Source organism: Macaca mulatta, chromosome 11 (assembly GCF_049350105.2).
Source record: "Macaca mulatta isolate MMU2019108-1 chromosome 11, T2T-MMU8v2.0, whole genome shotgun sequence".
Lineage (NCBI taxonomy): Eukaryota > Metazoa > Chordata > Mammalia > Primates > Cercopithecidae > Macaca > Macaca mulatta.
Genome location: NC_133416.1, coordinates 101588733 through 101603261, shown reverse-complemented (window position 1 = coordinate 101603261; position 14529 = coordinate 101588733). Strand labels below are relative to the sequence as shown.

The 14529-nt window shown below is 45.9% G+C and overlaps 1 protein-coding gene across 1 annotated transcript in view; it reads right to left on the bottom strand.

The window, feature by feature from the left end:
• PLXNC1 (plexin C1) overlaps nt 1-14529 on the bottom strand; it is a 156962-nt gene that overhangs the window by 31117 nt on the left and 111316 nt on the right. The window contains 2 exon segments of the mRNA NM_001261691.1: nt 9073-9219; nt 13422-13620. Of these exon segments, the coding sequence (NP_001248620.1) occupies nt 9073-9219; nt 13422-13620 (346 nt within the window).

Below are 14529 nucleotides of genomic sequence, written 5' to 3'. Positions count from 1 at the left end.
TGAAGTGCAGTGGTGTGATCATGGCTTACTGCAGCCTCAACCTCCCAGGCTCAAGCAGTCCTCCTACCTCAGCCTTCCACGTAGCAGAGACTGCTTGACTAGTTTTTAATTTTTTTTTTTTTTTTTTTAGAGACAGGGTCTTGCTATGTTGCCCAGGCTAGTCTTGAACTCTTGAGCTCAAGTGATCCTCCCACCTTGGCCTCCCAAAGTGCTGGGATTACAGGTGTGAGCCACCACACCCTGTCGGAAGTCTTCTATCCAAACAAAAGGGCGAGTAGTGCTTGAAGCAGTGGCCGCCATCTTGTGACTAGGATGGCAGCGCCAGGAGGCACTGGGAGATAGTGACCCAGAGCTGTGACACCAAGGAGTGTATGGACCAGCTTGGAGCTCCTTCCCTCCAGACTTTCTGCTCTAAGAGGCAAGTCATGCTCTTACTATTTCAGGCATCCTTAGTTCAATTTTCTCTTACTTATAGCTGCATGTGCCAAACTGACGGAGCTCATTTTGTGGATGCTGAGGTAGGTAGATACGTCTACTGTTGCCTATTTACTTTGCACCTATTGTGTGCAGGGCACTGTAGGTGATACAAATCAGAACCTGTACTCATCCTGCCTGGGAAGTACTAGCAGACTAGTAGAAGAACTGTGGGGCATATACAACAAATTCTAATGCCAGGTAGAATGTGGGAGGTACAGAAGGAGCATTTTAGGGATTGAGAGATACCTCTTTTAGGTCGGTAGGGGGTTTTCAAGCAGAGAAATCAAGGAAGGCTGCATGGAGGAGGCAGCGTTCGAATTGGGTCTGCAAAGAGCTGCAGTACATGAGGGAGGCCTCTGGACCATGGAGACACTTGGCTTCCAGTCTCTAATTAGACTGGTTAGCAGGAAGCTTCACTCACTCACTCAGGCTGTCAGGTCAGGAAGTTTACAGAAAAAAAATCCCACCTTCTTTGGGTGGAAGTGGGGGTGGAGGACTTGTAGCCCAGGCCTGCCTTCTGAAACCACCTCCTGCTGCCTTGAGAGTCCCTGTACTTTTCATAGGAAAAAAAATATAGTAAAGAAAAGAGTATGGTTCTAGGTTTGTAATAAGGACCAGCACTTATTGAGTGCTTACCATGTACTGGGAATGCAATCATAGGTTCATTAAATCCTCACAACTGCTCTGTGAAGTAGGTGCCATTATTAGCCTCATTTAATAGATGAGGAAACTGAGATGCAGAGAGATTTAGAAACGTGTCCAAAATCATGGAACTGGTGGGAGTCTTATACTAGGGCATGTCCTGACTCTGAGCTGCAAAGTGAAGAGGCCAGCCAAGGTGATGAGCCTCCCAAGGGCAGTGCCCCTCTGCTTGAGGGCCTCAGTCAGTGCTCTCCCAGGAGCCTCCCAAGGGCAGTTCCCATCTACTTGAGGGCCTCAGTCAATGCTCTCCCAAGAGTCAGGCTGGACATAGGCGATCTGGTAGAGGAAGCTTTAGCTCCTCACCCTCCTCACAGAACTCACTGAATCTGGAGCACCCTGTGCCTCAGGTGCCACCCAAGGGCATTTTTACAGAGCTCCTGTTCGCCCACAATAAAGGTGACATTTCCTAGCTTCTGTTGCTGCCAGGTGTGGCCAGTGTGCTCCCGATTCGGTGGGCTCAAGTGATCCTCCCACCTTGGCCTCCCAAAGTGCTGGGATTACAGGTGTGAGCCACCACGCCGTCAGAAGTTTTCTGTCCAAACAAAAGGGAGAGTAGTGCTTGGAGCGGTGGCAGCCATCTTGTGACTAGGATGGCAGGGCCAGGAGGCACTGGGAGATGGTGACCCAGAGCTGGCCTCTTGGCTTTGCAGCTCACAGTCAGAACATGTCCTAGTTATGACTAAGTCTGAGTTATTGACTAAGTCCTGGTCAATGACATTAAGTGGATATGTTATATGGTACATCCTTAAAAGATGGCTGGTGACCATCTGCCCTCCTTTCTACAGCCCTGCTTACATCTGCTGGCTGGGATGGGAAATGAGGCTGGGGGTGAGCAGACACTTAGAATATGAGGACAAGAGAGGAGCAGCTGCTCTACCAGCCCTGCACTGCCCACCCAGAATGCCACCAGGGAGAGAAATCAGCTTCTCTGTTGCTGAAGCCACAGACATCCTGGGTCTCTGTTCTGTACAGCTGAACTGCATCCTGATTGATTTGGGAATGATGCCTATTACCAAGGAGGATTATGGGAAAGAAAAGGTTATTGGAAAAATGTATGGTCCAGAAGGCCCAGGGAGAGGGCGAGGCTGGAAGGGCCTGGCCCCTTTGTAGCATGTCAGCCACCAGCCTCTCACAGGTTATCATACTCGCCTCCTGTTCACATCTGCCCAGTAGGATACTGTCTGCCACAGGTTGTAAATACTCCATTACAGGGGTCGTATGTAACACTTTTAACAATATAAGCACACAGGCACCCAAGAAATGCTTTTCATGATGATGGACTCAGCTAATCAACTCGCCTGCATCCCACATCATCAATACCAACCAAAAAGAATACTGAGGGGACAGTCCTTTCCGCTTAGCGAAGCTTACAGGAGACAAGAGAAAGCACACCTCAGACAAGGAAAACCGGATGAAAAAAGAATGAGCACCTACTTCACGCCAGCAAGATGGCTAGATGCAGTACATGTATTATTTTCTGACCTCACCACAAATATGCGAGGGCAGGTTTTGGTCATTGCCTGTTTACAGAAGAGGAAACAGGTTTCGAGAGGTTGAGAGACTTGCCCAAAGTAAAGTGGCTGAGCCCAGATTCAAACCCAAGACTATCAGACTCCAAACCCCACCTCTTCTGCTTACGGCCTGAGAGCATGTGACTGCATTCCCCTTTCACTACCGCTTTTACCCAGCATCTCGCCACATGATTTGGTGGTTTTGGTATTGAGGAGGTAGAGAGTATTAGGCTGCAGGGGGCTGGCAGGATGAACTGAGGGCAGCGAACAGGTCTTTTCCCACATGGGAAGATGATCTGGCTACTCACTGTCTCCTCAACCATATTCTTGCCTAATAAAAGCAGGAGTGTTGCTGCCTCCTTTCTGTAATACCTAATAATATCTAGAAAGTAATTGTAAAAGAATTTATTACAAACCGGCAACTTTATCATTAAAGGCCTTGGAGCAATAATTGCTTTCATTAAATAAAACCTATAAAATATATTTCTAATTTTATTGCAGGGCCAAATGAAAGTCAAGAGAAAAGCCTAGTTCTCATATCAACCTGAATTAGAGAGAGAGAAAAAAGAAAGAAAATCCAGTTTCAGAAGTTCTGTAGAAGCAGCAGGAGGCCAGAGTTAGAAGTGCAAGTCTCAGGGAAACTTCTGATCTAAGCTGCTTTCCAAGCCAGAGTCAGCAGCCCTGGGACATTCTTCTGCCTGACATTCCCCTTTGAGCTGCGCTTGCCAGTCCAGCCTCCCCTCTTCACTCTGCTCCCCTTTTCCTTTCCCCACAAAGATTCCATAGCTCACAGCTTCCTGGATCAAGGGATCTGCTACCCTAACAGAAGAGTAGCAGGTGGAGGACAGGGTAACGAGAGCCTTTTTCCATTTCAAAAAAAAAAGTTAATGGAGATAATTTTCTCAAATTTAGGTTTCTCTCACCAATTTTTCTATACTTGCTAGCATTTGCTAACGTTTTGTCCGTCCCAAAATCAAGTGTGAAGAGCTGTCTGATTTACCCCAAGATAACTGATTTCAGTATTCACAGTATTTGCGGGTGCAGGGTTGGGGGTGGGGTGGGTGTTGTGTGTTGGCAAAGAGCCGCATGAGTTTCGGACTTGTAAATAGTGGCAAGGCCTTTCCATTGCTGTGTCCCCAGAAGGAGAGGAAAGAGGCCAAGCCTGTCTTGGGGTTTGTGGGAGGGAGGATTCTAGTTCTTATTCTCTACTATGTCAAGCTCTAGATTAAAGGCCAGCAAACTTTCTGCAAAGGGCTAGAAAGTATTTAAGGCTTAAAACCCATATGGTCTCTGTGGGAACTACTCCACTCTGCACTGTAGCAGGAAAATAGCTATAGACAATAAGGAAATGAACAGGTGTTCCAATAAAACTTTATAAAAATAGGCAGAGGGGCCACATTTGGCCCACAGGCTGTTGTTTGCTGGTCCCTGCTCTAGATAGCAGTACCCTCAAATGGAATGCTAACTTTGACAATGGCAACAAGACAAATCTGGATAATGCTTTCTATCTCCACCATGACTTGTGATAAAATTTACCATTCTCTGAGGGGTACAAATATAAATAATGATCCTAGCAATAACATAATAGTGCACATTTGAGCTATAAAGAAGAAAATTAAATACTTTTATATTTAGATAACTAAATTATTTTCTAGTTCCAAGATTACAGGCGTGAGAAGAAAGTGTATGAAGAGGAAAGTCATTTAAAGCACCCATTACACGTTAATTTTTCATTTTCCATGACTTGCCATCAACGAGGGAATGACTTAACCTAAAATGACTATAAAAAATGGTTTCACTCTTTGATCAGGAAGCTCAGAACACTAACTATGAAGTTAGTAATGGTTTCAGTATTATTGCAAGTCATAATGGAAATGATTTGCACTATGGTAGAGAGAAAAAGCTCAAGAATTGTTAATTAACTTCACTGTTTCTCCACAAATGGTAGGAGTATTAAAAACAAGATTGCTGAAGTGCAAACATCAGGATTTAATGAACAATGGGATGTAATTGAAGTAACAGAGAATGACTTAATCGGGACAGTGGGTTGTTTAATTACGGGGCTAATGGATCTTCTGCAAGGACGAACTAAATGGAACAGAAGAAGCCAGCACTGGCAGGCAGAGCACTGTTAAAGGAAGTGTACCCGTAAGAAACTCCTGGTAGAGACATTAGGGCTCTGTTATATATGAGATATTTCATTAAACGTAATTGTCCCAAAATGGTAACTACTAGAGAAAGAGACAGACGGGGGTAGGCTGGCATAAATCAAACTGGAGGCATTAATATTTCTGAAGGCATGTACTTGTGTTTTTTCAAGAATTTCTAATAATCTTGAAAACTTTATTTAGATATTTTTTTCAGAACACTGTTTTCCAGGGTGCCAAGATGCTACCTCTCAGATACAGCAGATTGGCAAGCTCATTTTCTGAGTTTAAGAGTTCAAAAAACCATTTCACACCTAACTTTGATTACAAGTCAACTTCCTCTTGCTAATTCAGCATGCTTGCTACGAGTTACTGGTTTTCCTCATCTCCTCCTGAAAGTGAAGCAAACGTCCCTTCTCCCACGTGAAATCCTCAAACTTTCACTAACTCCTCCAAAGTTCCACTCTTGACAAAACGCAAGCTGAATGAGTCTGAGATTCTCCATCAACAAAATCAAACATGTTCAAAATTTTGCAAAGGTGAAAAAAACCCAGCAGGGCAATAGGTCTTATTCTCGGCCGGATGCAGTGGCTCACACCTGTAATCCCAGCACTTTGGGAGGACAAGGCAGGTAGATCATTTAATGAGGCCAGGAGTTCAAAACCAGGCTAGCCAACATGGCGAAAACCAGTTTCTACTAAAAATACAAGCATCACCCCGGCATGGTGGCAGGTGCCTATAATCCCAGGTACTTGGGAGGCTGAGGCAGGAGAATCGCTTGAACCCAGGAGGCGGAGGTTGCAGTGAGCCGAGACTGCGCCACTGCACTCCAGCCCGTGCTACAGAGTGATACTCCGTCTTAAAAAAAAAAAAAAAAATTGGTCTTACTCTCTTACGGCTGTCCGACCTGAATTCCTAGATATTAAGGAAAGACTCAAGTCCTGTGTGTGCACAGCCCTACCCCTGGCGCTGACATTAGGGAGGATGCAGATATGAGGGCATTCTGTCTCACTGTTGCCTCATTAAACACCAGCCCGGAATGCCTTGATAGAGAAGGATGGTTTCTTATGGTCCTGAAGGAAGCATGGCTCTAGGGGACGTGGCTTGGATTTTTGGCAAGACAGAGGAATTTTCTTCACAATATGCAAGAACAGAGAATTACTTCCCAGGGCCCATTTGTTAGTATCATGATTTCGTGTATAAGAAATTGGCAAGATGCCTTTATGTTCTAGAAAACCCCCCATACCTCGGGGAGAACACATCCTCATCTGAGAGGTGTGAAAGCTAACTTTTAGGTTGCTATATGAGGTGCTGCGCTTCTGAGCATTTAGCTGAACACGAGTTTGGGAGCCTTTTTTCCAAACGTGTCCCTGCCTTGGCACCAGGTTCTGTCATTTCAAGTGGTTCGTGAGGACGCTCTTGATTTCTGACTTTCCTTTCCTTGAAAGAATCTGCCCCCAACCTCCCGCCTCCCTAGCACACATGGACACACAGAATCAGTTTGTTCACCACACCTTGGTTTTCAATGACATAAACCACCTCAGGCAAATTTGGGAAATCAAGTCCTAAAACAGCTGGGTGTACATGCTTGGGAGGGGCAGGTGGGGGAAGTGAAAAAGAGGGGGAAGAGGGAAGGGAGGAAGAAAGAAAATTAGAAATATGGTGGTTCAGGCTGGGGGAAATGCCTGAAAGGAAATGAAAAACTTAAATTTTTATATTGACCTTCTGCTAACAGTTTGTCACACAAGCACAGACGGATCATGTGCCTTCTCTGTAGCTTCTGGTACAACCACCCACCATGAAGGGGGGCTGGGCCAGGCCCCATAAGAGGTACTAACCATTTTTAATGGCAAGGCCCCTAAAAACAAGTGGCCCATTCCTTTTTCAAGGCTCAACTCTATGTACTGGCAAATCTGAATTTGAAAAGGAAGATGTATGTGGATTTCTGAAATTGTGATTTTCCATTACCCTTTTTCCCCAGGGGCTATAAAGAAAATTTTCAAGAGTCTGACATGAATTTCTTCAGCATCAAGTAACATTTTGATGAGTTGAGTGTTAACAAATCAGAAACACATGGTCTTAATTGACTGTGAAATAAATAATGTTTCAAAATGAAAGGGAGAAAACACGTTCAGATGTAAAGCATTAAAAAGGCTTCAAAACCTCAAAAGTTGCCTCAGGCATCTGACTTCTTCCTGATTCCAACCCCGTCTTCTCCTTTCCTGTCCTTCCTGTTTGCGTCCAATAGTATCTTGACTGAAATACTGGAGGATTCCCCTGACTGTATTCATTTGCAAATATTTCTCTTTGGGGATCTTTGGGACTTCTAAAATGTCTTAAAGTAAAAGCACAAACATCATCTAGGTTGGGAATAACAAGCCCAGGATCAGTGAAAGGTGAGTCAACAGGCGCTGTGCAAAGTTTATCTCTTGTTCTCCAAGACACCCAGTGGTGTCCAGGCTGAACACACATCAGAGTTATCTGGAAGGTTTGCAAAATATATCCATGCCTGGGCTCCCTCCCCAGAGATTCTGATTCAGTCAGTCCTGAGGGAAAGCCCGGGCACTGGTATATTTGGACCTGCAGTTTAAACAAGGGTTCAATGAGATCTGGATCAAATGGAATAAAGTTTTAGGTAGCATTCATGTGCCAGGCAATGTTCTAAGTGCTTTTTATAATACTGACTCTTAATCCTCAAAACACCTCATGAGATGGGTAGGAACCATGACCATCATTTCCATTTCACATGTGAGGAGAATGAGGCACAGAGAAGTTTAGAAACTTGCCCAACATTACACAGCTAACCAGTGGCAGAGGCAGGATTCCAACCTGTCTGGCCCCAGAGTCCACACTGTTAACCACTCTACCAATAGTTGTCAAGCAGCATCTGCAGCATCAGGAAGCTGGTTAGATAAGTGAATTCTCGGGCCATAGCCTAGATTTACTGCATCAGAAACTCCAGCATGCTGCCTAGCGACTGGTGTTTAGCGAGTTTTTTGGGAGATTCTGCTAGATGCTCAAGTTTGAGAACCACTGCAGCCCACTGTCCGGCCTCTCAGATGCGGATGGGTATATTAACACAATTCAGAACGCTGAGAAGTGTTGACTTTCAGCTTAGCTTCCCGCTCTCGGATGGCAGTCGTGCATGGCGCCATCTTCAGTGGAGGGGTGAGCCGCATCTGGCAGTGGCAGAAAACTTGAAACAGCTGACCTACGGACTATTCTCCCACCAGAGGACATAACCATAACACAGTCCGCGGCAAAGTGGTGCCTTCTCCAATTAGGGAACGAATTCTTCCCGGATGACACTGCACAGTCCCCACCATCCAGAGCGAAGCCACAGGAGACTCAGCTCTCTTAATGAGCAATTCCCAAACCCCACTGTAATCTTTTCCTCCTCCACTAACGAGATCGTGAAGAAGCCCAGAATCTTCATAAAGCTAAAGATCAAACCAAAACACAGAAGTCTCTTCTCCAAGTCTCTATTAACAGAAAAGCATAGAAAATTCCTAATTCTGAAGTTCCTTTCCCTGCTTGGCTCCCTCTCTGAAATTCCCGAATGTGCCCCAAATTGGGCTTTTTTTTCTTTAGGAAGGGCATGGGGTGGGTGCGGTGGGGATGAATTAAAAAGAAGTTCTCAAACGGGTGAAACCCTCCAGCAGCTAGGCAATCATCTTCCTGTAGTGATTTACAGCATTCCTCTAAAAATATCTATGAGATCACAGTACATTAAGTGCATGACACCAAACATTTGTAACTAATCCATGAAAATAAAGTAAAGGCGTCACGTTGTATGGGGAACGCAGTGGAATTTGTCTTGTGTTATCGTTCTAAAATAAGACGGCCTCAATTTGGTTGAAATATATCTTCACACATTGTCTTCCCAGAGCACAGCCATTTGAGAAATTCTGATTGCAATTATAAGTGCTGAATAGGGAGTACTTTGCATTTCCTTTGACGACACTGAAAGCTATAAGCAATCCTGATATTAAAATCTTTGGAAATTGATGAGTACCCCAGGCATCATTACAATACTTTCTCCCCCAATCTCAGTAATTAAAATCTATTATGTGAATGCATGTTAATATTTTTATCAACTGTTTTTAATTAACTAAACACACAGGGCCTCCTGCAGTAGAAATGATACCATTTCATTGTAAGTGACCCACCCCCACCCTCTAATTCCCTGCCAGATTTATTTGGGAGTCTGGCTGGGAGCTTTATGGAAAACATACCACAGTACTGAATTCTGGAACCTGCCACAACAGCCAGTCTTCATTAAGTGTGTACAGAGCTTTGCAAGTGATTACATCCACGGGACCCTTGTTAATTTTCTGGTTCAGAGTCGTCACCAGCAAATAGAAGGGCTCTCCAACAGTCTCCTTGGAAAAGACACGAAGGTGACAGTTAGCTTTCTGTGGAATCCACTGTACTTTCCAAAGAATTCAAGTTTCTGTTGATGGCAGTAAGGCAGGAGACAGGAGGCAGGGTTTTCTAACACAAAACTCCCAAGAAAATACATGTTGCTGTGCTTGGGATTGGATGCAAAACTCAAAACCGCCTCCTCTCTCCATCGCGAATGCACATGTGCACACGCGCACGCGTGCACATTCATAGCAACGTGCAGTACCCACAGTATCCCTTGTTATTTTATGTTTAAACTTACATATGGCAGCCTAATGCTCATCAGTGGGTTAATGCCTAGGAACAGTTAGTAGATGTGGAGAGTGTACCTTTGTTTACATTCGTATTTAATCGCCCTTTAGCAAGCCAGAAATAAACGACATTTTAAAACAAATGCACAATTATCCTTAGTAACAAGGATAAATGTAAGAACTTTTATACATTTGCCAAAGACAATGTTTTTTGGTGTTAACAGCACTTCTTGAAGGAAGCGGCCTGCCGTTCAACAGTTTGCAGCCTCATCTCCTCCCCATGGGTCCAGCCCAGCCCAGGCAGTTCCCAGACGCACCCTGCACAGTCCCACCTGGACACGTTTTCCGGTGCTGGGTCAGAGGGACTCCATCTTTTTCCCTGAACCAGAGCCAATTCCATTTCCTTTAAGGTTTTTCCCCAAACACTCAGCCCATCCTGATTGGCTCTTTCTTCAAATTTAAGCCACACGCATTTTTCCTGTCTGGGGGTGGGACTGCCTCCCCTGCTGCGATGGAAATGGCTCACATTTGCAACCACGGATATCTGTATTCCAAAGGGCTCTGAGCACCTCAAGTGGGAGGCTGTGTGTTGTCTTTCCACGGCATCCTCCCAAGGCACATAGCCCTGGGTCATCTGTAGAGTATTTGCTAAATAACGAACCTTCCGTAATCAATGGACATTAGGCCTCTGTGGTGGAGGAAGAACCGTGGCTAGGAAGTCAAAGTGCTTTAGTGATGATGAAAGGCCAGCCACGTGGCTGGGACTTGAAGCACCAGTTAACAGAGTCAAGCTTGACAAGCGATACATCTGGCTGGGAAAGGAGGATTCCACTGGGTCTCACCTGCTTTCCCTTGCGCAGGCAAGTTACCTAAGACATCTTAAGTCTCTCAGGATCCCACCCCAACCCTGTCCCTTCCTTTATACTTGCTGCAGGAATATCTGCCCTCCCCAGTCCTCGGGCTTCCTCTTGCCACCCTGCAGCTCCCTTTCGGCTTCTGTCCCCGCTGTGATACATCCTTAAGTTTCCTCTTCAGTGCAGGGCAGAAGTGGAAGTTCAGAAATTTCCAAGGTAGGGAGGGCAGCAGGACTAGTGCATGACATTTAACTCTCATGAGAAACTTCCTTTATTTAGTGGTTTACAACCTCAACCCTCTCTTCTCTTTCCCTCCACCGCCCACCCCCCACCCCAAGTAATGCCCTGACCACAAAACTAGAACCTCTTTTCCTCCAGCACAGATCAGAAGGGAGGCTGAGAACCCTTGGACAGGGGCTGCGTATTCCCGCGGGGGTTGGTGTCGGGGCCAGGTGGGCTCTCGGGGGCTGTGTGAAGGGGTAGCTCTCAACTCAGGACGCCTGTGGTCAGGAATTCTCCAGAACTTTCTGGAGGGTAGCTAGACTGAGCTAAGTAACATCTGGCCCTACACTCTGCCCATGCTCCTGGGTCTAACCCTGGCTAATCACCAGAATCCCTTGGGGGCTCTTGTTAAGAATTCAGATGCCTGGGCCCCACTCGACCTACACAGCTGCCCTCTCTCTGAAGAATGAGGCCTGGGTATCTGTAGTTTGCACACCTTCCCGGGGCTGGGGGCAGGGCGGGAGACGGGGGTGGAGGAGGATTGTGATGTGTGGCCGATGTGGGGAATCACAGAGGCCATGAGGTTTGTCACCACTGAACACAACTTTAAGGCAAGTCACAGCCGCTGCGTACATGATTCCCCTCCCCCAGGGGTCAGGCTTCGACACTTTAACAGACCAGGGCAGATTCCATCTTTTCAGTGCACAGAGGGGTGGCTAAGAGCTCTCGGACCCTGGCACTGTCCCACAGTAGCAGTGAGATCTGGGAAGAGTCACAGCTCTTCTGTGTGTTCCAGTTCCCCCACAGGCAAAATGGTCGTGAAGACACTCAGCTCACAGGACCGTTAAGGAGAGGAAATGAGAAAAGGTAGGTAAAGCTCTTAGCATGCTGTCTGGCACATTCAATAAATGGCATTATTATTTTACCGACAAAGCCCTGGTGTCTTGGAAGGGAAAGTTACCTGGCGGTCACGGAGCTACTGTCACCCACTAAACGTCTGTGGGGTAGGACAGGAGGATTAGGGCCGTTGGTGTCCCAGACCCTCTTGAGCACCTGGTGGAGGGACATCAGACCCCATCAGACCCCTTCACCAGCTGGAATTATTCCACTGAAAGTGAAAGTATCGCCGACTGGCTGGATGCCACTTCCTCCTGGCGAGCCGAGCCGCCCCCTCACCACCCAGAGTGCTCGAGACGCTCTTGAATCAGCACTGTGAAATCTTGACCCAGAATGCTTTGCTCAAGGAGGCCGTTTGGGCTCGCAGCCCAGATTTTCTGAAAACTCACCCCTCTAATGCCCAAGAGCAGCCCTTCAAAACTCGGAGTTAAGAATCACAAGATCCAGTAGAAAAAGCTGGAAAGGGATTTAAAGGTAACGCCCACACACGCCCGTCATCTGGTGGATTGAAAACAGATGCCCAGATGGAACGAGCCGTGCCTAGGGACACACAGCTGACCGGGGCTGAGATGATTCCAGAGCCCAGACCTACTGCTTCTAACCAAGACCCCTAGTCTGGTGCTCTCTCTACTACCTCAGGGGCTTGCAAAAATCATGGATTGCTGGGCTCCACTTCCGGAGCTTCTGATCCAGTGAGACCGTGGTGGGGCAGGAGTTGGCCTCTGAAGACCAAGACCAGGGAACTGGGTGAGAGTCCTGGTGCCTCCATCTAGCAGCTGTTGTGGCTAAAGCAAAGATAGTGAGAAACAAAAAATATTCGTCCCAGAAATAACTGGCTCAACATCTCCCCAAAGGCTCTGATGATTTATACCAAGTAAACAGAAAAGAAGGCAGATTTCATTAATCTTAATAAATGGGTATTGCCTTAGGGAGAGGAAGGGGTTGGTGAGAAATAAAAAAAATGTTGTGCATCTACTTGTAAGATTGCATTAAACATTAAACTAAACACAGTCTATTTAAAGCACTGCTGTTGGATCTAAACTTAAGTAGCACTGTTAAAACCTGTGGCATAGCAGTGTATCTTATTCAAAGTTTAATTAGATTTCCGAACTAGCTACAAATACACAATTATGCAGTTTTGCTGGAATCTGGATGGCTGGTAAAATTAAAGGATAAGAATCTTCTGTACCAGGTGAAGATCGAGTTCAACAGGACACCTTTATTTTCACATTAATATTTTATAATAGTAATGGCCAACATTTATGGAGGCTTCCTTAGTGCTAAGCAATTGAATGTTTTCTCATCGGCACTTCAAAACAGTCTAAAATCTTCTTCCAGTTCTCTAGGTTATAAAACCAAGTAAGTGGTGAAATCTAGATTCAGATCAAGCCAACCCTCTTCACCGCTGGAATCTATAGAAAGTTTGCATTTGAAAATATTTTAAAGTTCAATTAGATTACAACCACATGCACACAGTCACTCCAACAAAGCAAACTCCAGGGGGAGGCAGCTCTTTGGAGAGCTGCTTTAATGCGGAATGACTGGTAGGAATTGACTGCAATTAGCTTACAGTGTATTGGTAGGTAATGGGTATTTCTACAATGCTTCAGAGGGCCTGTAACAGTTTGTTCTCTTTGGTGTTTGAAATATTCCCTTTTCGCAGTACAATTTCTTAAATGGGCTGACTGGGCTCTGGGTGTGAATTGATGTGAGGTGAACTCACTTGAAAAGTCTCACCTGAGGAAATTCTAAATGAATTACATTTGCATAGGCCCGTTGCAGCAAAAACAATGTTTACTCTCCCCCTCTCTGTTCTGGGTCAGGACCAAGACGAAACACGGTTAAATGCTGACACCCTCGAGCATTCAGGATTTATCCTGGCAAAGGCATCAGAGTCCGCTAAAAATACCTGCCTATTGCCTTACCTCTGACACTGCTGAGGAATGTGACACTTACCCGGAGAAAACCAGAAAGGCAGACGGACATCCAGTTTGTGAGGAGTTTTTCGACCACGGACTCCGTGCGTCTCAGCATGAGTTTAGGCTGCATGTTACTACACTGTTCCATCAAGTCCCTGGTCAGCACCTCCAGGATGCTGGTCAGGTAGACCAGCTTGGTTTGCAGGGCAATGGTGAGGAAGGAGGCGAACAGACACCTGTTGAAAAAGAGAGCTGGGTGAACCATCAGCTGCAGGCCTAGCAGGACACTGATGGGAGTTTCCATGGAAGTTCACTGGCAGGGCAGGGAGCTGGCTTGTTGGGTTGGGAGCTTTTTTTTAAAGTTTAGATTCTAACCACTTCTATCTCTAGAACATTTTCTGTGTTTTCAGCATTTAAACTAGAGTGGTAACAAGAGAAGTGAGTCTTCCAAAGTTTCAGGATGTTTTAAAAATAAAAAATAACACTTCTGCTTTTTTGATTAAGAATTTATGGGCTGGGCATGGTAGTTCACGCCTATAATCCCAGCACTTTGGGAGTCCAAAGCAGGCAGATCACCTGAGGTCAGGAGTTCGAGACCAGCCTGGTCAATGTGGTGAAACCCTGTCTCTACTAAAAATACAAAAATTAGCCAGGCGTGGTGGCACGCTGCTGTGGTCCCAGCTACTGGGGAGGCTGAGGCAGGAGAATTGCTTCAACCCAGAAGGTGAAGGTTGCAGCGAGCCTAGATCGTGCCACTGCACTCCAGCCTGCGCAACAGACCGAGACTCCATCTTAAGAAAAAAAAAAAAAAAAGAATTCATGTGGGTTTTTTGGAGTGTTGGAGTTTTTCAGGGTTACTTGGGGGTGGGAGGGTTGTGTGTGTGTCTTCAAAATAGACTTTGTGTTGGGAGCTGGGGGCAGGAGGCTGGAGCAGCAGGATCGCTTGAGGCCAGGGTCTGAACCCAGCCTAAGCAACATAGCGAAACCCTGTCTCAAATTTTTTTAAAAAGGCCTAGGCACAGTGGCTTATGCTTGTAATCCTTGCAGAAGGGGGTATCGTGTGAGGTCAGGAGTTTGAGACCAGCCTGGGCAATACAGCACTTTTTTTGGATCATGTAGTAGAGATGGGGTCTGTACTACTACAA